The 25238-nt window shown below is 44.3% G+C and overlaps 1 protein-coding gene across 1 annotated transcript in view; it reads right to left on the bottom strand.

Moving 5' to 3' along the window:
- Positions 1–12071: 12071 nt before the first annotated feature.
- CRELD2 (CRELD disulfide isomerase 2) overlaps positions 12072–25238 on the bottom strand; it is a 37788-nt gene continuing 24621 nt past the window's right edge. The window contains exons 8-10 of the mRNA XM_089684718.1: positions 25079–25174; positions 14732–14872; positions 12072–12343 (exon numbers count right to left, since the gene is read on the bottom strand). Of these exons, the coding sequence (XP_089540844.1) occupies positions 12267–12343; positions 14732–14872; positions 25079–25174 (314 nt within the window). The 3' untranslated portion in view covers positions 12072–12266. The remainder of the gene's footprint in view (positions 12344–14731; positions 14873–25078; positions 25175–25238) is intronic.

A 25238-nucleotide genomic window follows, 5' to 3' on the forward strand; every position in this document is an offset into this window, starting at 1 on the left:
CAGCTTTCATAATAGACTGAAGGGGGGATAGCCTGTGTAACGGTAGACCAGTGAGGAGGGAGTTGCAGTAATCGAGGCGGGATATAACCAAGGCGTAGATAAGTTGTTTTGTGGTGTCATTGGTCAGGAAGGGGCAGATTTTGGAAATGTTCTGGAGGTTGAGGCGGCAGGATTTAGCCAGTGAGTGGATGTGGGGCCCAAAGGAGAGGTCAGAGTCTAGGATTACGCCTAGCACCCTGACATGAGGGGAAGGACCAATGGTTGTGCTGTTGATCTTAATGGTAAAGTCGTGAGTGGGGGATCGGGGAGGAGGAAATATTACAAGCTCAGTTTTTGAAAGATTGAGTTTGAGGTAGTGATGTGACATCCATGCTGATGTGTCGCTTAGTAGATTTGTGATACGTGAGGAGATTGAGGGGGTGAGCTAGGGAGTGGAGAGATAGATCTGGGTGTCATCAGCATAAAGGTGGTATTGGAAGCCATGGGAGGTTATCAGTTGGCCCAGGGAGGAGGTATACAGAGAGAAAAGGAGGGGCCCGAGAACAGAACCTTGGGGTACCCCAACAGAAAGAGGAAGCGGAGCGGAGGAGGAGGAGTTGTATTTGACACTGAAAGTGCGCTGAGAAAGGTAAGAGGAGGCCAATGGAGTGTTTACTGAGAAGGAGCAGGTGGTCGACTGTGTCAAAGGCAGCGGAAAGGTCAAGGAGTATGAGTATGGAGTAATGGCCGTTGGTTTTAGCAGTTAGTAGGTCATTAGTGAGTTTTAATAAGGCAGTTTCTGTGGATTAAATTGCATTCTTCAGCCAGCTTAACTATGCGTACCAAGAGGGAGGTTTTGCTCTATTCAATAGCCGCCAGGATGGTTGATGTACCATCTGAGGGGGATATCGGAGGATCTGTGGGTGCCAATCAGATCGGGGTGCATGGGGCAAGGGATTCGGCCGGGTCCACGTCCATCTCCACTAGCAAGGCCTGCAGCCGCTCGACCAAGATGGCGTCTGGTCGCGTGGTCGGAGCCAGGGAAGGACTTGACAGGGGTCTCTGATTGGCAGAACGGCTCCTGGATGGCATCGGAGGTAAGGGCAGAGGGCGGGGGTAGAGATCAAGGAGATCAGAGGGTCTCACCATCCCAATAGAGTTCAGATGACAATGGATTAATTACAGGATGGCAGGAGCTCTTCAGCTGCACGTCCGCCTCAGCTCACATCCTGGCCACGCCCCCTGGAAGTTAGCTCTTTAAGTCTGTAGTGCTATTCATATCCACAGTTTGATAAGTTATGGCTGTTGGTGGTAACCTTTAGATATAATGACAGGTCAGAGCCACAGGTGTTACAAAACATATTTAGCTCTTTCCAAATAGTTAATGTGCTATTTGAAATTTAACATTTAATCCAGGCACTACTCATCCACATTCAGTATGATTCAGTAGAACACAGCATTGTTCAATCTAAAGGTGTGCATATATAGAATACACAATACACTATCTACTTTGTGAAGCTCTAAGACTGGCCATAGATGGCTCTTTTTTCAGTTGGCCAGAGGGTTTATCGTGAAAAGTACGAACAAATTCCCCATACAAGTGAGATGGTTAGAGGAATCTTCCCCACTGTGCCATTGTTTTCGGACAGCTGAACTCCTCTGATGTCAGAATACACTGATCAAAGGCTGGACCTGGCGGATCAAGAAAGATTTTCCAACAGTCCCATTCAACAGAAGTCGATTGTTAGATTGATTTCTGTCGATAGGGAATGGTTCAAAATTTAGTTCCTGCTGAACTGGCTGCATTTCAATTCATCTATGGACAGCTTTAGTTAAAGTGGAACTAAACGAACTAACTTAACTGTTTCCCAAAACAATTACTTTCAAGTTATGCCTTGAATAGAGTTACTAGTGTGCTTATGTTAGCTCTCTACCAAGCTGTCATCCATCAAATTGCCATTGTCATAGCTGATCACATTTGCAGTACCATGACAACTGCAGATCAACCCAGAGGCTAAGATGGCTGCTTCCTTGATTGTAAAGTATAGGAGGGTTTGGCTACACTTTAAGAATTAGGTTTCTGGGCCCCCTCATCCTTTTTATGATGATGAAATCATCCTTGTCATGATGCCACTAAATACTCCTCAGTAGTGATGGGCCGAACACCCCCCATTCGGTTCGCGGTCGAACATTCGAACCTAATGAGAGTTCAACCGATAACTTCAAACAGAGGGGACAATTCACTAAGCAGTATTTTACCACATCTGAGTATGCGGTATGATACCGCACAGCTACTAAAATACCTCATGAGTTATATTATTAAATGATGCGGTATTTTAGTAGTTTAGAGCCCTGTTGGGGGGCTTTGGTGAGATATCTGTAGTCTAAACAGACCTCTGATGTTTCACTTTTGAGACAGAGAAAGGAGATTCAGGACACAGCCTCAATCTCCTTCTCTTCAGACTCAGCTGTGCAGAATAAATGGACAGCAATAGCTTTTCATGTTAATTCACAAACCAAACATAGTAAATACAGTTTGCTACACTTCAGTTATGAACGGACAGAGTCAGTGATTGGTACCGATCACTGACTCTCCATTCAGGAAAGGAAGGGGCTGGTAAATGACATATTCCCTTCATATTCCCGGCCCCTTCCTCACTCTGCATCCTGACAGCATCCTTCGCAGCAGCCGGAGGGAGAGAGGGGGGGAACCTGGCAGTGCTACAGGGGAGGAGAGGGGAGTGGGAAAGAGCAAAGGGAGGGTGCCACTGGAGAGCAGGGGGGGCACCGGAGGGCATGGGGGGGCAGAGAGCATGGGGGGGCCACCAGAGAGCATGGAGGGAGCCATCGGAGGACACAGAGGAGAGGCTGCCGGAGAACACGGGGTGTGGCAGAGAGCACAGGGGGGCCGCCAGAGAGCGGGGGGGGGGGGGGGCAGCAGATATAATCTGGATAGAAGGAATGGCAGTGGTGACTGTATATAGAGGAATCAATCTCTCCATGTTCCTCCTACAGCTGCTGAGTGCCGGCTTCTCCTTCTCTTCCTCCCGCAGGCTGCATTAGGAACATGGAGAGATCAGTTCCTCTATATGCAGCCACCCCCACCGCTCCTCCTATTCTCCTCCTATCCAGGCATAAAGTGGGGGTGCACGGGCCCCCTGCAGCATAGTTCAAGGTCAAAACTGCGGCCCATGTAGATACACTCCTGCTCAGGACACTGACTTAGACCATGATTTCAAATAACAGATAGGCATGTTAGGCAGGCAGCTAGGATATTCAGGAGGTCAGCAATGGCCTCTAAGAGAGGAGAATAGTTTTGGGGAAGTTCTTCATAATAGAACAGCTGCAATTAGCTGCAACATTAGAGCAAACACCAACCTATATGTATATTACAAGGCAGTCTTTCTCAGCCTAAGCAGTGGTAGATGATTTCTGATGGAATCTATAGCTTTGTATAATCACTCATCAGAGCCAGTGGTGTGGATCCAGTGGTGCCTCTCTTCTCTTCGGTAAGTAACCATTGCCACCATTGGTCTCAGCATTTTTCAATGTCAGAAATATTTGGCTATAGCCACCTTAACACTCACAGCACACTAAACAATTTTGCATAGCAATGCCTATTTTGCAGAAACAATAAAAAATTAGCAGGAAATTAAAATGTTGTTTAGTCTTAATAGCTAGCATTTTTAACTGATGTAAACTGCTTCATTAACTTTAGTTAAGTAAATGTTTAAATATTTAAAAAGGATTATGACAGGTGTGCTTTCTTATTTTGGTATAGCCATTCCTTGTTTGCATTTTATCATTACTTTAGTGGCAAGCCTAACTATTTGGTGCCATCATGTGGTTCAGTTTGGAACTTCATTACAGGGGAAAATTTCATACAAATCCTTTTCATTGCTATTTAAAATACAATACATTTGTGACAGTGAAAACATAGCTCCCATCTGTCCCTCATTCCTCCAAAGCTGTCAGTTTGCATCTATAAAAAATGTACTATTTAATGTGGCAGATAAGGCTAACACTAACTGCTGCTAAAAATGCCCCCCCCCCCCCGTCCTACTACCTATCTTACATATCCAGTATAAACAAAGTTCTGTGTATTTACCCATTTTTCATTCCTGCAGCTCCAGCTCCCCTGGGTCAACAGCTGGGCCATGGGAGCCTATGGGTGATGCCATGCCTCCAGAAATTTGCAGCCGCTGTTTAGTGCTTCCTTACACAAGGAAGCCAGAGCTGCAGGTGGGGAGAGATGCGCGCCAGCTCAGGCATGCAGCGCCCCCGTGTTAGTACAGCCAGAGTGACATACCGATATGTCGCTTTGCCTGTAGCTGCCGCCCGGCTGCAGTACATTGCAGGCGGGCGGGAAGCGGTTACATGCCTCATTGCTTTTTCTGAAAACAATAGAATGATGAACTTTACCAAAAAGCTGTAATTTTGCTTCGTCTGTCCACAGCACATTCCCCCAAAAGGATTTTGGCTTCTTTAGGTAAGTTTTGGCAAACTCCAATCTGGCCTTTTTATGTTTCTGTGTCAGCAGTGGGGTGCTCCTGGGTCTCCTACCATAGCGTCCCTTTTCATTCAGATGGCGACATATAGTGGGAGCTGACACAGTTGTACCCTGTGCCTGAAGGTCAGCTTGAATTTGTTTGGAAGTTGATCAAGGTTCTTTATCCAACATTCGAACAATCCTTCATTGCAATCTCTTTCGTCGACGTCCAGGGAGATAAGTTGCAGTGCTGTGGGCTGTAAACTTCTTGACATTGTTGCGCACAGTGGACACAGGAATATTAAGATCTCTGGAAGTGGACTTGTAACCTTGAGATTGTCCATGCTTTTCCACAATTTCTGTTCTTCTCCATGCTCCATGTGGCACACAGAGACACACAACAGAAAGGCGGAGTAAATGTGTCACCATTTTAACTGGTTGCCTGTGTGATTTCTATATTGTCAGCACCTGTTAATGGATACAGGTGAGTTTAATTACAAATTACAGGAGCATCACAAACTTGATTTGCAAATTATTTCTTACAATTTTGAGAAGGTGCCAATAATTTTGTCCAGTCCATTTTTGGGGTTTTGCGTAGAATGTGCCAGATTTGGCTTTTTTGTTTCTCTACTTTTTTGTCATAAAAATACTAAGCACACAACATTTTTATACAGGGTATGCAGGATAGCTAGGAGGGAACATTTTAAAGCATAGTTAGTATTAGCCTTTAACATTACATTAAATTATTAAAAGTGTTGAACTGCACTAAACCTTTCATCCAGTCTGTATAGGATTATAAAAGTAGTGGTAAAAAAGCATATGAATTTAGATAATCATTTTTTTTCTGCATCTAATATTTTCACAATTTATGCAGAGGTTTGCCGTTTGGCTACATACATTGTATTTAAATATCCCTCCTCCTCCTCAGCTTATTTTGAAAACATGGTAAAAATAAACTCCCGAGCTCTTCCTTAATTTGTCTATGCCCAGCGGGAACAACAGTTCAACCTGATAAAACTGAGCTACTAGGCCCAGTAAAATTTTATTAATTATTTTAGTTACCTTTTTTTTTTTTTATAAGAAAAATGCCCCCCATTTCTTTGTACCTTTTTGTACCAGTCTTTATGTACCTTTTATTCCTAGGGCCTTACTCTGTATAGCTACTGGACTGGCAATTATGTAACTTGATATACCAATTGAAGCAATTATGTTAGTCAATTATCATTTTGACAGCAGAAGGACCTTGCAGCAAAAGCATGCAACAGCAGAGGCTCACACAGCCACCTGGCAGGCAAACAGTTTGAAAAAAAACAACAGAGGATCAGGTAGTGGCCCTGCAACTTGTAAAAAGGACATGACAGATGCCATAAAATGCCCAAGAACATGGACATTGCTGGGAAAATGGGCTTAAGCAAAAAAAGAGAAGCTCATTCCCTGAGAGCAGAAGTCCTAGAAAAAAAAGGAAAATGACCACCCAGTTGGGTAGAAGATGGAGCAATCCCATAGAGCAGTGATGGCGAACCTATGGCACACGTGCTAGAACTGGCACGCAGAGCCATCTCAGTGGCCACGCCAGGAAGAAGAGGAAGATGAGCGCACACGGACCACGCACACTGACCGGTCATCCAGATCTCGTCCACACTGGACCCCCATCAAACTACATTTCCCACATGTCTCTGGGGCCAGGGTGGGTGTGGACGAGAGGAAACGGCTCCTATGCGGATCTGGCACCAGGGGTGATGTAACCGGGGATGGGCGTGGAAGAGAGGAAGAGGCTCCCACACTGCTCCGGGGCCAGGGGCAACGTGTTCAGCGTGGATGGGAATGAGCTGCTGGGTTGGAAGCCACACCGACACTGCCAGAGGTGAGATTAACTGCTTGCAGTGTCACCCATCAGTGCCCAGCAGTGTCGCCTGTCAGTGCTGCCCAGCAGTGCCACCTGTCAGTGCCCAGCAGTGTCGCCCATCAGTGCTGCCCATCAGAGCCACCCATCAATGATGCCCAGCAGTGCCGTCCGTCAGTGCCTCCAGTTGGTGCTCTCAGTCAGTGCCGCTTATCAGTGCCCATCATTGCTGCATATCAGTGCATCATCGGTGCCTCCTCATCAATGCCCACCAGTGCCGCCTATCTGTGCCACCTCATCAATGCCCATCAGTGCTGCCTATTAGTGCAGCCTCACCAACGCACATCAAAGAAGAAATATTACCTGTTTGCAAAATGTTATAAGAGAAGCAAAGAAAACCTTTTATGTTTTTAATTTTTTGCTCTTTTTTCATTTATAGTGCAAAAAATAAAACACCCAGTGGTGATTAAATACCACCAAAAAAAGCTCTATTTGTGTGAAAAAATGAGTGTTGCATGACCGCACAATTGTCATTGTCAAGTGCAACAGCACTGAAAGCTGAAAATTGGTCTGGGCAGGAAGGGTAGAAGTGCCCGGTAGGCAAGTGGTTAATTGCAGTGTTGGCACTTTGAAATAAAAAAGTTGGTTCTGTGTTGCAGTTTTGGGCATTCGGGCTTAAAAAGGTTCGCCATCACTGCCATAGAGGGACTACCCTGTAGGAAAGAGACGATGAGTCAATTCCCAAGTGAAGAAGACGTGGCAAGTAGATATAGATGACACTCTTTTTCCCACCTACTGTATAAGGAAAATGGTAAAATGTTTAACATGCCTTCAGGTTGGACATGGGGAGGCAGAATGACATTCCCACAGAAGGAGAGAAACAAGAACAAGCTTCTAGGATACCTGGCCCCCATATAATGTAAGAAAAGCATTCAATAGGGAGAGGACTGTGGATAGTGGTGTACTGTAGGTACCCTCTTGGCTCAGTAGCCACCTCAATATACACCTTAAATACATTTCCCAAAGAGAAGCATACCTTCAAAAGGGAGCGTGCAAACAAAGACTTTAAAAGAGTCTCCAAATGCCTATCAACCGAATCCTTAAAGGAGGGAACAACAATAGAACCAATTCAGAAACTGCTAGTGAGACATAATGCAATAAGCAGTCTGAAAGAAATCAAGTGAAACACAGAAAAACAAACAATCTTCTCCAAAAGGAGAAGGGATCCATCACCCAAGGACATGTGGAGCCTAATAGATATGAATACAGTGGAGAGGAGTGGTCCCAGCAAATCTTTTGCTTATTTGCAGACAAATTAAAGCAGCGGCATATAATCCAGGGTCTAAGAATTAATTCATGTGTCTTGTACTGTATTATTATAAGACAAAAATGTATTCACCAATAACAACCATATGCTCTCTGGGGTATTAAATACCTAATTGTACTCTTCCATCCTTAAACTTAAAGAAACATAAAACATGTAACAGGGTCACCCATTAGGCATTTACATAAATATTGTAGAGAAACAATGTATGTTATACATTAGTTATAGAAGTTATTTACAGCAATGCATTGTAGTACAGTACCAAGTATACATTGCATCAGCCACTTCATCAGGTTACTTCAATTATACTTCAAATAAATCTCCAACGTTCGCTTAGCCCAAACATTTGATAAAGGGAGACTTGTAGTATGTGGATAGCCTTATATTTGCCTTTGCATAATGTGATCAGCATATCTCCACCAGTGTACCTTTCCTGTGCAGTGAATGACCTTCTACTGGATGTATTATTTTTATTTGCTGACCAAGGGACATTAAGGTATCAGTGTGATTTGAAGTTTAATCTAGGTGACTTATCTGACACATAATGGATAGAACATACAGTGTCATCAGATACATGGTGGAATTGTTTTCGAGTTGGGAAAATCTGAGCTGAATATATGTTAAAAAATGGGTGCAGCCATCACACTAAAAGGTATACCTAGCTCTTATCATGACCCTCACAATTAACCCTACAGTGGCCTGCATTACAAAAACATTAACCTTGACTTCAACACAAGTCCCTTCATTCAAAACTTAGCCACTAAAACTTTTACTTAACCTTTAAAGCACATCTCAATTTAAAAGCAAAAATGTAATATATTGCAGCTTACCAGTCATTAGATGTGGTGTCTGCATTAGTTTTCTTTTTTTTAGCCTCCCCCCATTTTCTTTTCACTTGATCTGGCCAGTAACACAATTCCTGCCTTAAGATGGCTGCACTCAATCCTCACTGTACCTATGGAAGAGCAACATAGCCACTAACAGACAGAGGCATTGTCAACACGTGGAGAGGGCACTGTTAGATAGTACATCGGTCTCCAAACTTTTCAAACAAAGGGCCAGTTTACTGTCCTTTGGACTTTAGGAGGGTCGGGTTGTGGCCAGTTGGGGCAAAAATATCCTGGGCCCAGCATCAGTGAAAATAAACATGGCCTCAGGGTTGGTGGTCAGTAGGGGGAAGAGTAGTGCCCCATTGTTGGTATCAGTGGGAGGAATAGTGCCCCTACATTGGTATCAGCGGGAGGAACAGTGTCCCATCGTTCGTATCAGCGAGAGGAACAGTGCCCCATCGTTCGTATCAGCGAGAGGAATAGTGCCCCAATGTTCGTATCAGCGGGAGGAATTGTGCCCCAATGTTGGTATCAGGAGGAGGAATAGTGCCCCAACATTGCTATCAGGGGGAGAAATAGTGCCCCAACGTTGGTATCAGGGGGAGGAATAGTGCCCCAACGTTGGTATCAGGGGGAGGAATAGTGCCCCAACGTTGGTATCAGGGGGAGGAATAGTGCCCCAACGTTGGTATCAGGGGGAGGAATAGTGCCCCAACGTTGGTATCAGGGGGAGGAATAGTGCCCCAACGTTGGTATCAGGGGGAGGAATAGTGCCCCAACGTTGGTATCAGGGGGAGGAATAGTGCTCCAACATTGGTATCAGGGGGAGGAATAGTGCCCCAACATTGGTATCAGTGGGAAGAATAGTGCTCCATCATTTGTGTCAGTGGGAGGAATAGTGCCCCAACGTTGGCATCAGTGTAAGGAATAGTGCCCCAACGTTGGCATCAGTGTAAGGAATAGTGCCCCAACGTTGGCATCAGTGGGAGGAATAGTGCTCCATCATTTGTGTCAGTGGGAGGAATAGTGCCCCAACGTTGGCATCAGTGGGAGGAATAGTGCCCCAACGTTGGCATCAGTGGGAGGAATAGTGCCCCAACGTTGGCATCAGTGGGAGGAATAGTGCCCCATCATTTTTATCAGTGAGAGGAATAGTGCCCCATTGTTGGTGTCGCAGGGAGGAATAGTGCCCCATCGTTTGTATCAGTGAGAGGAATAGTGCCCCATTGTTGGTGTTGCAGGGAGGAATAGTGCCCCATCGTTGGTGTCACAGGGAGGAATAGTGCCCCAAGGGCCCGGATAAAGGCTAGCAAAGGGCCACATCCAGCCCTTGGGCCGCAGTTTGGAGACCCCTGGATTAGTAGATTTAGATGGACTTTACATCACTGGCAAATTACCATCTATCTCAAGCGAACACTGTCTAAGCAGTTACAGTACCTGATTTCTGTGGTTATGGTGAAACCTGCTGCTTGGCTGGAGCAAGAATGTTGTCTGCTCCTCTGGAATACTGTGATTTATTAACCTTCTGTTCTGTCTGTATTGCTTTTTCCTTTTTGGATAAAAGGTTTTAACCAAGTGAATAAAAAAATGGCCATTGTAAGTATCCCTGTCAGTGTTATATGGTTTGTCAACTCAACCCTCTAACTGCCACTTTTGCTGGACAGCTTGGTTTATTAAAGGAAACCAAAAAATTAACAGATACTGGCAGGATCACCAGGTAAAAATAAGGAAAGCCTAAAAAAGAAAACTAATGCAGCCACATCTAAAGACTGTAAACTACAATATATTACATTTTTGGGTAGGGTTTAGATATGCTTTACCCTAACCATAAACGAATATGAAGTTGACCATTAAAACTGGATACTTTCCTTATTGTGCAAAACGTGTCCCCAATGGAATTGTTAGAGCTTGTGTAGGTGGGCAAATGCAGCATGCTTTTCAATTGAGTTCAGTCGGAGATCCTTTGGACCTGTTTCAGACCTCCTAAGCCATATCAAAGTGCCTTTACATTCCCATTGACTTGTATGTGGATAACAGTCCCTGCACCCATGCTGAATGCTTTTATTGACAGAAATAGATATTGCACTTTTTTTATGAAAAATGTTGTATTCTTTTTGTATATGCTGAATATACTCTTCGTTGAAATGGATGGACTTAGTGTTTTTTTTTACCAGATTAACTATGTACCGTATTTTCCGACGTATAAGACGACTGGGCATATAAGACGACCCCCTACTTTTCCTGTTAAAATATAGGGTTTGGGCTATGCTCACCGTATAAGACTACCCCTCTTCCAACGCATACCAAATGAAAATTAAAAAACATCAGATTTGATTTCAATATGGTATGGTATTTCAGTATGGTATTCCAATGATGGGGCACGATTCCTCGCTTTGACACCAATGATGGGGCACGATTCCTCGCTCTGACGCCAATGATGGGGCACGATTCCTCGCTCTGACGCCAATGATGGGGCACTATTCCTCCCACTGACACCAATGATGGGGCATTATTCCTCCCACTGACACCAATGATGGGGCACGATTCCTCCCACGGACACCGATGATGGGGCACGATTCCTCCCACGGACACCGATGATGGGGCACGATTCCTCCCACGGACACCAATGATGGGGCACGATTCCTCCCACGGACACCAATGATGGGGCACGATTCCTCCCACTGACACCAATGATGAGGCACTATTCCTCCCATTGACACCAATGATGGTGTCCCATCATTAGTGTCAGTGGGAGGAATAGTGCCCATCATTGGTGTTAGAGGGAGGAATCGTGCCCCATCATTGGTGTCAGTGGGAGGAATAGCAACCCATCATTGGTGTCCGTGGGAGGAATAATGCCCCATCATTAGTATCAGTGACACCAATGATGGGGCACTATTCCTCCCGCTGACACCAATGACACTTGCTGACCCCTGTTCCAGTATGGTGCTGCTGCAGCCAGCATATGTGGTTACAGCAGCACCTCTGCACTGCACACTTACCGGCTCCCTCACTCGATTTTTGCGGGTCCGCTCGGCTCCGCCTCCTCGCCCGTGATTGGCCGCCTGTGTGCCTTTCCTGAACTACAGTTCTGGAGGCCAATCACCGGTGAGGAGGCGGAGCCAAGCGGCAGGAGTGAGGGAGTGGCCGGAGTGACTGAAGGAGCAGCGCTTCCTGGATGGATCGTTGTGGGAGCCAGGTAAGAGAGAGCAGCCCTCTGCCCACCCCTGTACTTGGTGTCCCTTCGGTCAGAAGGGGGGGACAGCGGCGGCACCGCGCCGCCCCTCTAAAAAGTGCCACCCTGACGTATACCGGCGTATAAGACGACCCCCGACTTGTGAGAAGATTTTCAAGGGTCAAAAAGTTGTCTTATACGCCGGAAAATACGTAACTATGTCACAGGACTGACAGAATTTGCCTGACTGCTTGCAGCAAAGCGGGGTGAGGGAGAGAGCTGCTGCAGAAAGGCACGAGTGAGGGCTCAGGGAAGTAAGGGGGGAGGGTGAGGGGGCATACTGCTACATAAACATGTTTTACTTTAAAGTGTTACTAAACCCACAACAGTAAAATCAGTCTGTATGTGCAGTAAAGCATGCTCGTTATACATTTTTTACTGAATAAACATTTATTAGAAAGTATTATCAAAATATAAGACACATCTTGTTTTTGCAAAGAAATGTGTGCAGCCTTCAGGGCAAATCCCATCTGAATACCAGATAAAATGATAACGGTTGCCAAACTTGTTATTCACATAACAGGTTGGAGTCCAATAACTTAAAATATTTAAATTAAGGATGTGGGTCAGAGGTCCTCATGTATATTTATTGATCCTTGTGCTGCATCAGATGTCACGTTTTGCTGAGTAACGGTTTCTTCATCTATGGAGTAAAACAATCAATTGCAAGATTGTTAAAAACGATACTTTGGACATGCAAACATTTGAACATATTTCACTTAAATGTTTATATACAATATTCTCCCAATTGTGCAATAAGAACACTGCTGCTATTTGGTAAATAGATAACCAAATGTAAATGAACAAATATTATGAGAAAGTATTACTGGTTTATGAATAGCGGTGATGAAAGAAAGCACTTTCCCCACCACTAATTCACTGTGAAGCATTAAAAAGCCTATAGAAAACAGAAGGTGCTTACATGTAATCACTTCTATTAAGAACATGAGCTAGTAAGGACTCTTCATTTAAGAATAGTTGGAGAAAGCATGTGAAACATTCCTTTATATCACTTGTCCAAACTGTACATCTTGTTTACACAGCCTAATATTAAACAGCCATCTATTTCAAACTGCATACAGCTGTTTCAGGCTTATTGGTCATCATCAGTGAATATGTATAGGAACATGGGGAGCTACAAGAAAATATAGCCAGACAGGTAAGGGTCCATGCACACTAGGTGGCTGAAAAAATGCCAGAACCTCTGGCAGAAAAGCAGCATAACAAAATGCTCATATTGGCTCGTATTGCACAAGAATATGTGCGCTTTATGGGCATTTGCATTTATAAGCGTTTTTTTCCCCAAAATATTCCTCGCTACTCTTTTTTTTTTTACTATATTCAGTATACATTTGAGAACATGTAATGCTTCTAAATGCTGCAGTTGAATGTGCATTAAACATTTTTTCTGCCAGAAAGTTCCTCTCAGAAACAGACTTGTGAAGGGTTTTTTTCAGCCTGAAAAAAGCTCCTCTGTAAAGAAGCCTGTAAACACCCTAAAGTGCATGAAAAAATAGAATAATATAGCTTATACAGGCTGAAGAAAACAAATGCCAAAATCCTGTATAAGCAGCAATTTTTTTGCCCAGTGTGCATGAGCCCTAATTGTATTAGAAAGGAACAGACACATGCTCTAGTATGATTATACTTTTTCCTAAATATGTGAGAATGTCTTGAAGCGGCCACATTAAGTTCCATGGTTTTTATATTTATTACTTGCCAAAAATCAATAAAAAACAGATCTTTGTTAAGCACATGTAGTTTTGGATAATTAACCTTTATCCCTTGTGTGCATGGATGTTTCTTTCAAACACTGGCTTTGACATTTGTGTACAGTGGCATTCAAATTACAGCAAAGGCCTCCTTTGCCTACGCAATCTCAATAGGACATACCCAAAATCTGGAATAGCCAAAATTTGAGCAGCAGTGCATAGAAACCAATCAACTTCTACCTTTCACTTTCAAAGCTTAAAGGATAAGTTCACCTTTTAGACAAAAATAATACATGCACATTGTTTTGCAGGTAAAAAATAATGTGCATTTATTATTTTTGTCTACAAGAGCCTGGAACGCATTGCACCAGCAATCAGTAGATCACTGATGCTATGCAGGTCTCCTTCAGACCAGTCAGAATATCTGCTTGCCATACGGGATGTATGAGCAAGCAGATATTCTGACAGGCAGCTTCAATGAACTAACATGGTGCTTCATAGCTCTGTGGTAGCTCATTGAAAACTACAAGATCACAGCCACTAAGGCTGCCGGGACTTGAAGTTCATTCATTCACGGAAGTCCATGAATGAATAACCTGGCCGTGTGGGCGGAGCCCCGCAGGGCCACGCTAGTTTAAAATTTGACAGATAGTACAGGGAGACTTCTCAAATTATCTGTCAGAGGGAGGGGTGGTGGCTGTGGCTATGGAAACATGTTACATGTTCCACCCTAAAAACGGGTGGAACATGTAACATGTTTCCCAAAAGTGAACTTATCCTTTAACTGAACAAGCTGAAAATAGAAGCCGATTGGTTGTCTTTCACATCTGCTCCAGATCCTGTCTGCTCCTTTACGTCCAAACAAATGCAATGCAGTCCCATAACTGACAAACACCACACATGTACACAAGTCCTGGGCAGCACGGTGGCTAAATGGTTAGCACATCTGCCTGGCAGTACTCGGGTCATTGGTTCAAATCCCAGCCACGGCACCTCCTGCCTGGAGTTTGCATGGTCTCCCTGTGCCTGCGTGGGTACTCTGGTTTCCTCCCACACTCCAAAGACATGCTGGTAGGTTAATTGGCTCCTGTCTAAATTGTCCCTAGTATGTCTATGTATGAATGTGAGTTAGGGACCTTAGACTGTACGCTCCTTGAGGGTTAGGAGCTGATGTGAATGTACAATATATATGTAAAAGTGCTGTGTAAATTGACTGCGCTATATAAGTACCTGAAATAAATAATAAGTCCTAATATGCTCAAAGACGTTTTATTGATTTATCTACCAACAGAATTACATAGAGTTTGCACAAATATTACCTGTCTTTGTAAGGGCTACACACTGTCCATCCTGTTCTTCAAAGCCTTCAGCACAGACACATTTATAGGTTCCAGGGATGTTTATACAGTCCTCATTATCTCTGACACATATTTTCTCATCAGTTTCACACTCATTCATATCTGTAAGCAGGTCATATACGGCATGTCAATATTGTTTCTCTGTATAACAAAAAAATGCAGTATGCAAAACAAAAAAAAGCAAACAAAAAAAAAAAAAAAAAATCACAGGACCTTATATATAGAAAGCAAGAGAAAGTGCTTACCCTTAGCAACACAAAGCTGTCTTTTAGGGATTACCAAATAAATAAATAAATTCTACAGGTTGTTGTGGCATATGCAGACATTTTCCTTTAGAATGACAACATTAAATAAGCAAGCTCAGTCTACATTACGGTCTGTAATAACATAGCACATGCATTCATTAGCATCTTTTTAATGCACACCCACTGGAATGCAATTTCACACTGCAATATGTCCTTTTTACCAGCACACAATGTAGTGCATTGGTGTAGACACCATAGAAAATGTGTGCTGCCTACTTTATATACTCTTTTTATTTGAAACAGGCACTGTTTTTGTAATGGAAACTGGGGGGGGGGGGGGTAGTTGTGGTAGTTAATGGTTGAGCTATTTTCTAAAGTATGTTTTACTTACGATTCCACCCCCACCCCCCTCTGAAGTTGACTGGCTCAGGTCCTTCCCAATTCATGTAGAGGATTGGAATTGGAATAGTGGTTTTCTCTCACTGTTTTCACTCAGTAATAGAGCACTACTGCAATAAAGTATTGAAGCAAGAGAAAAGGTCACTGCTGGAAATCCCCAAAATGTCATCAGATTTCCTATATAATCACAGGAACTGATGTATTCTGCTCCTTGATTTGGAGATTCATGCTGGCTATTTTTCCAGCACCACATAACCACTTAAAGAAGAATTCCTGGCAAAATGATTATTTTCCCATGCAGTGGGGCTGTACCCGCACTGCATGGGTGAAATGCTAATTTTTGTCTAGGGGCTTGGAAAGCAAAGATACACTTACCTAATCTGCCAATCCTCAGAGCACAAGACCGGTCCCTGCCACTACTGAGTATGGACGGTTACTGAGGTCATCACACCCATAGACCAGCTCCAGACGGGAGGATGACATAAACAGTCCACAGCTGGACGTGGGGGAGCTCTGTTTTCCAGAAGATCGGAGGAATGGGTTAGTACAGCTTTTCCCTGAGCCCCTGGACAAAATGAGCACTTAACTCATGCAGTGCAGGCACAGCCCCACTGCATGGGAAAAAGTACCGGTTACACTTATCGGTAACAGTGTTTCTGGGAAATCTTCCAGGACGGCACACCTGAGATAACTAGCTCCACCTGACAGGAAACACAATAGAAAAATTGACAGTTTAAACTCCCCAACCTTTCCTCCCCTCCTAAGTTTATGCAAGAATATTCCCACACCTTGGTGCATGAAAGCTTTTCTACCCCAAATAAAACAACACCAGACACGGGTGGGAAGTAGGCCTGCCATCCTGGAAGATTTCCCAGAAACAAGAAGCACGGAACTCAGGCCTACTGCCTGTATACTTTCCTGCTGATTGCCAGGTCCTGTGGTGACAACAGATCTACCCTGTAGTGTCTCACGAAGATATCCTGGCTTGTCCAAGTGGCTGCTGGGAAGATCTGTTCAATCAATGCTCCAGCCCTCTCCACGCAAGAGGTCGCCAGCAATCTAGTAGAGTGAGCCCTTAGGTGTAAAGGAACTGAAACCTCTGACTGGTCATAAGCTAAAGGAGATAGTTTGTTTGATCCATCTAGCTATTGTGGGTTTAGCTGCTTGCTGTCCCTTCCTTGGGCTGCTAAACAGAATCAAAAGGTTACTCGACTTCCTGAAGTCACTTACTCTTTCCAAATAAGTCTACAAACACAGTCTGAGATCAAAACAATGAAAACTCTTTTCCCTCTCATTCTTAGGGTTTTGACAAAAGGACGATAAGAACATCTCTTGTGTCCTTGGGCATATAAAGAGGATCCTGTCTAAGCACTACCCTGTCCTCTAATACCACCAGGAAGGGTACCTTGATTGACAGGCTCTGAAAGTCGCCTATCCTCCTTGCTGTTGTGATGGCTAACAGAAAGGCTAACTTAAAAAATAACATCCTAACCAAAATCTGTGCCACTGGCTCAAATGGTGATTTGGTTATCTAACACCAATGTTAGATCCCAAGCCGGAAAACTATGACTCTTAATGCTCTTAATGGGGGCCACTCTTTTCTTGGACCCCAGAAATCTTTTAACTAAGGGCTCTGATGCAAGTCTCTGGTCTAAATAGACCGATAAGGCCGCCACTTGCACCCTTAGGTTGTTTACTGTTATATCTTTATCCACCCTTGCCTGGAGAAAGTCTAAGACCACAAGGACCGTGGGAAAAGAAACCCCCTTTTCTTGACACCAACTAGAAAACACACCTCATACTTTGGCGCATATATTCCTGGTCACTTGTTTCCTGCTGAGGAGAACAATGTCTATTACCTTCCCCGAACACCCCCTTCTCCTAAGGATCTCCCTTTCAGAGCCAAACCGTCAATCGAAAAAACTCTGGATCGGGGTGTACAGTTGGCACCAACAAGAGAAGATCCTCCCTGACTGGAAGGCGCTGCGGGGGAGCCACAGACCACCTTTTCAAAGTGACAAACCAAGCCCTTCTCGGCCACCACGGATCTAGCAGGATCAATCTGCAACTTGACCATCTCAACTTCTGTAGCACTCATTGGATCAATGCCAGAGGGGGGAAAGCGTATGTCAGCTCGAAGTCCTATTCCTGTGCTACTGCATCCAGACCCTCGGACCCGTTTCCAGGCCATGGAGAAATAATGCCTCACTTTCCTGTTTTTCCTGCAGGCAAAAAGGTCTATTTCTTGGCTGCCAAAAACTTGACTTAGCTGTAAAAAGACCTCGGGATTGAGATCCCACTGGTGCATTAACTGTCAGCTGAGAAAGTCTGCTTTCGTGTTGGCTGAGCCTTTTATGTGGACCACAGACACCAAAAGGACCCTGCTCTCCACCCATCCTAGAATCTCCTGAGCTAGGTCCAGGGGTTTCCAGGATCTAGTGGCCCCCTGATGATTCAGGTATGCCACTGTCAACATATTGTCCGACAGAATTTGGACTTCTTTTTCCCCGATCCTGGCTTCGAAGGACTTTAAAGCCTGACCTACTGCCAACAACTCCCTGTAGTTGGAGGAGGTCTCCCTCAGGTGCGGCTCTCACACAGGCTTCGGCTTGTCAACTCCCTATCTCCACTCGCTTGTGTCCGTGTTTACCCGCACTGGATCCCACTGCGCTCATGGTTTTCCTGCCCCCAGATTGTGGGGCTTGATCCACCATCCTAGCGAGTCTTTTACATTTTCCAGGAGAGACACCCTCTCATCCAGAGACTCCGTTTTCCTATCCCACAAGAATAGAAGGAAAAACTGAAGTTCCCTGGAATGTAGCTGTGCCCACTCCACAGCTGGATGCAGGTTTTCATGAGTCCTACCACTCTCATGATGTGCCTCCTGGAACAATCCGGTGCCATAATCAACCTGGAAACAACCTCCACTACCTTGTTGGTGTTTTCTTTGGGCAAGAGCCTCTGGACTCTGGAGTCCACTACATACCACAGGAACCCCTTGGTCTGGGAGGGAGTCAATTAAGACTTTTCCCGATTGACAATCCAGCCCAAAAATTCCAAAGTGAAGATCACTTTTTCAAGGTCTCTCAGGACTTACTGTTGTGAGAACCTGTAGATCAACAGGTCATCTAGATAGGGGATGAGGGAAAACCCCTGAATGTGTAAATACACCACCACCTTGGCCAGAACTTTGGTGAAGATCCTCGGCCTGGCTGCTAGTCTGAACGGAAGGGCTTGGAACTGCCAATGACTGACCCCCCCCCCCAGTCATTGTAAGAAGGCTTGGTGTTCTGGAGCAATGGTAACGTGGAGGTAGGTGTCCCTGAGGTCCACCGTGGCCATAAACTTACGTACACTGTAAATACTTTTCATACAGAACTTTTTGTAATGCAGGAACCTGTTCAACCTTCTTAGGGTTAAGATTAATAGGAATTTCCCTGAATGCTTTGGGACCACGAAGACATGGGAATAAATGCCCCAGAAAAGCTGGTCTGTTGGCAGAGGGACAATTACCTCCTGATACGTTAAATCCCTGACCCCTCCCAATAGACCCTCTGCCTTTATCTTGTCTCTGGAGGGATAAGTCAACAAAAAGGAATGAGGGGGGGGGTTGAAGAGAATTACAGCTGGTACCCCTGCTTTATCAACTGTAGGATGTACGTGCTCTCTGAATTTTTCCCCCATTGCTGGAGAAACCTGGACAGCCCTGATATCTGTGTCATTGGGGATCCTTACTGGTGGGTTTGGAGCCAGAATAAAAAGGAAACTCCTTTTTTGGCACCCTTTTTTGGCCCATTTCTTGGGAGAGTCTTTCCTAAGCCTCTGCTGGCTCTGACTAAGGGGGGCTCAAAAAACTTCTTCTCCTTGTCCTTCACGGGGAATTTCAGCAAACCTAGATAGCACCTGGTCCAGCCCTGAGGCAAACAGCAATGAACTCTCAAAGGGCAGACCACAGAGCCGGGCGCTAGACGTCTCCCAGGCCTTAACCCACACCGCCCTACGGGCTGAGTTGATAAGCGCTGCAGTCTTAGCTGATGTCTTGACCATCTTTACTGCAGTGTCTGCTACGTAGGCGACTGCCTTATTAACCACTTCCAGGGATTCCAACACCTCTTCAGTCTGGGCGTCCCCTTTTTTCTTGGAACCCCTGAGAGACATGATCAATTACTCAACGCATCCAGGCATCAGTATTCCTAGCGATACAAGCGGATGCCAAGGCTCTGTCCATAGTAGCTGCGTTTGCTTCCCAGGCTCTATGCAACAGCGTCTCAGACCTGTGGTCCTTCAGGTCCTTGATGTTACCCGAGTCCTCAAAAGGCAGGTCAGATTTTTTAGAGACTTGAGATAGTGAAGTGCCTAATTTGGGGGTCTTGAAGAATTTCTCTTCCTCCTCTTCCCCAAAAGGGTACTATCTTTTCCAGGTTTTTAAATTTAAGACCCTCGCGGAACAGGGACTTTATCCTTAGGTTATCCTTAGGTGTCTTGTGGGTGCTCTCTTGGGCGGTTCCACGCATTTCCAGGGAGATATAAACAAGGGGCCCATATTAAAATGGTATACTCCACCCCCTAGGTACACCTGCCGAGTCAGACTCATTGCCCGTGGCCTTCTCACTGGCTGCAGCTACTGCCTTTTCTTCCATCCTGCAGGGCTCTTGGGATTGTGTTGCCTTCACTGGGGCTCCTGCTGGCCAGCAGTCCCATACCTACAAGAAGAGACCTTGCGGCATGATCCTCTCCTGGATATGCCTCCCTGCTGCCCTGGAAGAGGGAGGAAGGACGCTCTTCCCTGGAAAGTCAGACAAACCTCCATGGTGCCTGGGAAGCTCCGATACATTGGGACCCCTGGAGTGGGTAAGAGACCTTGGTTACAGTCTGCCCTCTCCAGCTCGGCTGTTTTACCCCACAGAGGGGACCTCCAGCCCCAGGCCTTAGGTCTGTAAAAAAACAACAAACGTTTCGCTGCAGGGAAACACAATCAAAAAACTGAGGAGGAGAGGAAAGGGCAGGGAATTTAACCACTTGCCCTCCTGAGGATTTACCCCCCTTCCTGACCAGGCCTCTTTTTGCTACTCGGCGCTGCACTAATTCCACTGATAATTGCGCTGTCATGCAATGCTGCACCCAAACGAAATTTACGTTCCTTTTTTTCACACAAATAGAGCTTTCTTTCGGTGGTATTTGATCACCTGTGCGCTTTTTATTTTTCACGCTATAAACAAAAAAAGACCAAAAATTTAAGAAAAACAATATTTTTTACTTTCAGCTATAAAAAATATATGTAAACCTAAAGTTAGTTATAAATTTAGGCCAAAATGTATTCTGCTACATGTTTTTGGTAAAAACAAAATACCAATAAGTGTATATTGATTGCTTTGTGTGAAAGTTATAGCGTCTACAAACTATGGTATAGATACTGCAATTTACGCCATTTTTTTGCTATACATTGCTGCGCTAGTTTAACGGACAATTGCGTGGTCATGCAATATGGTACATGAATGAAATTCATGTCCTTTTTTTCACACAAATAGAGCTTTCTATTGGTGGTATTTGATCCCTTGTGCACTTTTTATTTTCGGTGCTATAAATAGAAAAATTTTTTTGAAAAAAAATATTTTGGAAAAAAAAACAATATTTTCTCATTTCGGTCATAAAAAATATCCAAAAAAAACAAACTTTCGTCATAAATTTAGGCCAAAATGTATTCTGCTACATGTTTTGGTTAAAAAAATCCCAATAAGTGTATATTGATTGCTTTGTGTGAAAGTTATAGCATCTACAAACTATGGTATAGATAATGGAATTTACTTTCTCACTGCCCATCACATTTCTTGAGGTGCTAAAATACCAGGATAGTACAAACACCCTCAAATGACCCCTTTTCGGAAAGTAGACACCCTAAGCTATCTGCTGAGAGGCATATTGAGTCCATGGAAGATTTATTTTTTTTCCACAAGTTTCTGGAAAATGACAAAAACTTTTTTTTTTTTTTTTTAACACGAAGTTGTCATTTAAATTATTTCTCGTACAAGCCATGGGTATATGTGGAATTACACCCCAAAATACATTCTGATACTTCTACCGAGTATGGGGATACCACATGTGTGAGACTTTTTGGGAGCCTAGCCACATACAGGAGCCTGAAATCCAATGACCACTTTGAAAGCCTGAAGGTGCGTAACTTCCTCATTACACTTCCTCACTACCTATCACAGTTTTGAAGGCCCTGACATGCCAGGATAGCACCCCCCCCCCCCCAAATGACCCCTTTCTGGAAAGTAGACACCCCAAGGAATTTAAAAAGAGGCATGGTGAGTATTTTGCAGATCTCATTTTTTCTCACAAGGTTTTGAAATATAAAAGAAAAAGAATAGAAAAAATATGTTTTTGTTTTTTTTCTTCATTTTCCAAAAACTTGTGGCAACAAATGAAATCTGCAAAATACTTACCGTGCTTTTTATCAAATTCCTTGGGGTGTCTACTTTCCAAAAAGGGGTCATTTGGGGGGGTTAGGTGCTATCTTGGCATTTCAGGGCCTCCAAAACTGTGATAGGTAGTCTGGAAGTGTAATGAGGAAATAAAGCCCTTTAAAAGCCTGAAGGTGCTTATTGGATTTTGGGGTCCTGTACTTGGCTAGACTGCCAAATTTTTTTTTGTTATTTTCCAAAAACTTGTGGTAAAAAAATAAATTTTTCCCAATACATGTAAATTAATTGGCTTACGTGAAAGTTATAGCGTCTATAATAGGTGGGAAAGATACTGGGATTTTTTTTTATATTATACTAATAATGGCAGCGATCAGCGATTTATGACAGTGATCAGCGACTTATGGCGGGACTGCGGCGGACATTTTAACACTGGGGGGAACTGACTTCGGGTCACTGACATCCACAGTGACACCAATACAGTGATCAGTGCAAAAAAAAAAAACACTGACACTGTACTAATGGCACTGGGGAGGAAGGGGTTAACATTTTTTAGGTAATGAAAGGGTTACGTGTGTGAGGGGAGTATTTTACTAGGGGGCGGGGTGTGTACTTCACAAGAACATGCTGATCCCAAGAGATAAAGTCTTCTCTCAGGTTCAGCGTGCTCTGAACTGACAGCTAGCAGAGCTGCAGTGTAAACACTGCAGCCGTGCTGTCTGTCAGTGATTACTGGTAATCGTCGGGACCCAGCGGGTAATGAGCCGCCGGAACCCGGTGATTGACACCCGCTGCCGCGATCGGCGGGATGGGTAGGGCGGGCGCGCCCCCTACCTGTTTTGCATAGCGACGTTAAAAGACGGCGCTGTGTGCAGATGTGCTGCCCTGCCGCAGTAAAAACATTGCAGCTGGTCGGCAACCAGGGGAGCTAGTCATCTCAGGTGTGCCGTCCAGGAAGATGACTAGAGAAATAAAAGTTTTGACCAGAGTTCTGCTTTAACCCCTATACTACCCAAACATTAACTTTTACGGGGATTAAAGTATTTGAGAAAATTGTTTGTATAGTCGGGGTATTAACACAACCCCTTACAATCCAAGTAAATTGTCCTTATATTCTTGATGAACCTGAAAGGCACAGGTTACTGCTAAGTTCAAGATAAAATCTGTCCATGTTGGTAAAATGTACTTCCACAATTGTGGCTACTATTAAAATATCTTCACACCCCAATCTCATTCAGAAATACTTAGAACACCTTGGAAATATTTATCTTTGCGTTGCTGGTAAAGTATAACTCCAGTAAAAGCGGTTTCTTATGATCTGGACACAGTGTGGAAAGGTTAACATCTCTCTCGGCCTTTTATTACTGGAGGCAGTGTGAAACTTTGGGCAATGTTCTGCTGGGAAATCTTGGGTCCTGCCATTCATGTGGATGTTACTTGACATGTTCCACCTACCTAAACATTGTTGCTGATCTGATGGCAGTGAAGCCCCACCTCACAACTTACAGGACTTAAAGTTGAAGGTCAAATCTAACTAAGCTTAAACCTACTCCCACCCCCCTTTTAAGCCTATTCTATCTACCTTGTAACAGGAAACATGCCAATACTTGCCTATTCTGAAGTCGCTCCAGTCTGGTCACATGATCTCTCCTGCACCAGCTTCAGTGCAGAGGAAAGATTGGGACTATGGCTGCACAGCCTGTGTGAAGACGTCACCCATAGCCTTACTATGAAGTGTCTGTTGTCAGCTGTCCCTCCTCTACACAGAAGTTGGCAATGGGACTCAATCATGTGATTGGACCACAGCGACTTCAGAACAGGTAAGTATAGGCATTTTTCCTTTTACAGGTTAGATAAAATAGGCTTTGAATGGGGGTAGAAGTAGATTTAAGCTTAGTTAGGTTTTTACTTGCCTTACACTTTAAAAGATCTGCTACTGAAGGATTGATGACAGATACCAACGAACATCAGGCCTCGATGGGTCGAGCCGTTTTGGCAGCAAAAGTGGGACCTACTCAATATTATTATTATACAGGATTTATATAGCGCCAACAGTTTGCTCAGCGCTTTACAACATAACGGGAGACAATACAGCAACAATACAGTTCAATACAAGAGAGTTAGGAGGGCCCTGCTCCTTGGAGCTTACAATCTAAGAGGGAGGGGCTAGTGGTACAAAAAGGTAGTAACTGTGGAGGATGGACTATTAGGAGGAGTAAAAGATTCCAATTTTAGCTGAGGGCAGGATAGGCTTCCCTGAAGAGATACTGTAGGTTTTCAGAGATCGCCAAAAAGTGAGCAGAGTAAGCAATAGTCTGATAAATTGGGGCAGAGAGTTCCAGAGGATGGGGGAAGCTCTGGAGACGTCCTGGAGATGAGCATGGGAGGAGGAGACAAGGGAGCTAGAGAGCAGGAGGTCGTGCAAGGAGTGGAGAGTACGGTTTGGGTGATATTTGGAGACAAGATTGGTGATGTAATTTGGGGCAGAGTTATAAATGGCTTTATATGTTATTAATGTTTTGAATTTTATCCGTTGGGCAATGGGAAGCCAGTGGAGGGATTGGCAGAGAGGGGTGGCAGATACGGAACGGTTAGTAAGGTGGATGAGTCTGGCAGCAGCATTCATGATAGACTGAAGAGGGGATAGCCTGTGATTAGGTAGGCCAATGAGGAGGGAGTTACAATAGTCAAGGCGAGAGATAACAAGGGAGTGAATAAGTTGCTTAGTAGTTTCCCAGGTTAAAAACGGCCATATCTTGGAGATGTTGCGGAGGTGAAGTCTACATGATTTGGATAGCGATTGGATTTGGGGCTGAAAGGACAGATGGGAGTCTAGGATTACACCTAGTACTCTGGCATGAGGGGAGGGACTGATGGTTGTATTATTGGTCTTGATGGAGAAGTCAGGGGAGGGGGCACGGGCTGGAGGGAATACTAAGAGCTCAGTTTTGAAAAGATTGAGTTTGAGGAAGTGGAGTGACATCCATGCCGATATGTCACTTAGTAGATTAGTAATGCAAGAGGAGACTGAAGGGGTGAGGTGAGGAGTAGAAAGATAGATTTGTGTGTCATCAGCATAGAGATGGTACTTAAAGCCATGGGAGTTGGTATTTAGTTATAAAGTTATGGCTGAACGGCACACATCTACTGAATATTTATTATATGTAAACAAGCTGATTCAAGTATCAAGTCTGTTCCAAAAAAGTGTTTCAATAAAAGTGATTTTACAGATGTTCTCTTACCTGTACATTTGTTATCTTCTAACACATATCCAGCTGAGCACTCTGTACACTTCTCTGGACCCTCGCCTGTACACCCGAAGCAGCTTTCATCACACTCTAATGAAAACAGCAAAACAATAAACAAACAAACAAAGCTTAATCTGTCTAAACACAACCAATA

This window comes from Staurois parvus, unplaced genomic scaffold, assembly GCF_062004578.1.
Source record: "Staurois parvus isolate SC_StPar_1 unplaced genomic scaffold, SC_StPar_1.0 ptg000019l, whole genome shotgun sequence".
Lineage (NCBI taxonomy): Eukaryota > Metazoa > Chordata > Amphibia > Anura > Ranidae > Staurois > Staurois parvus.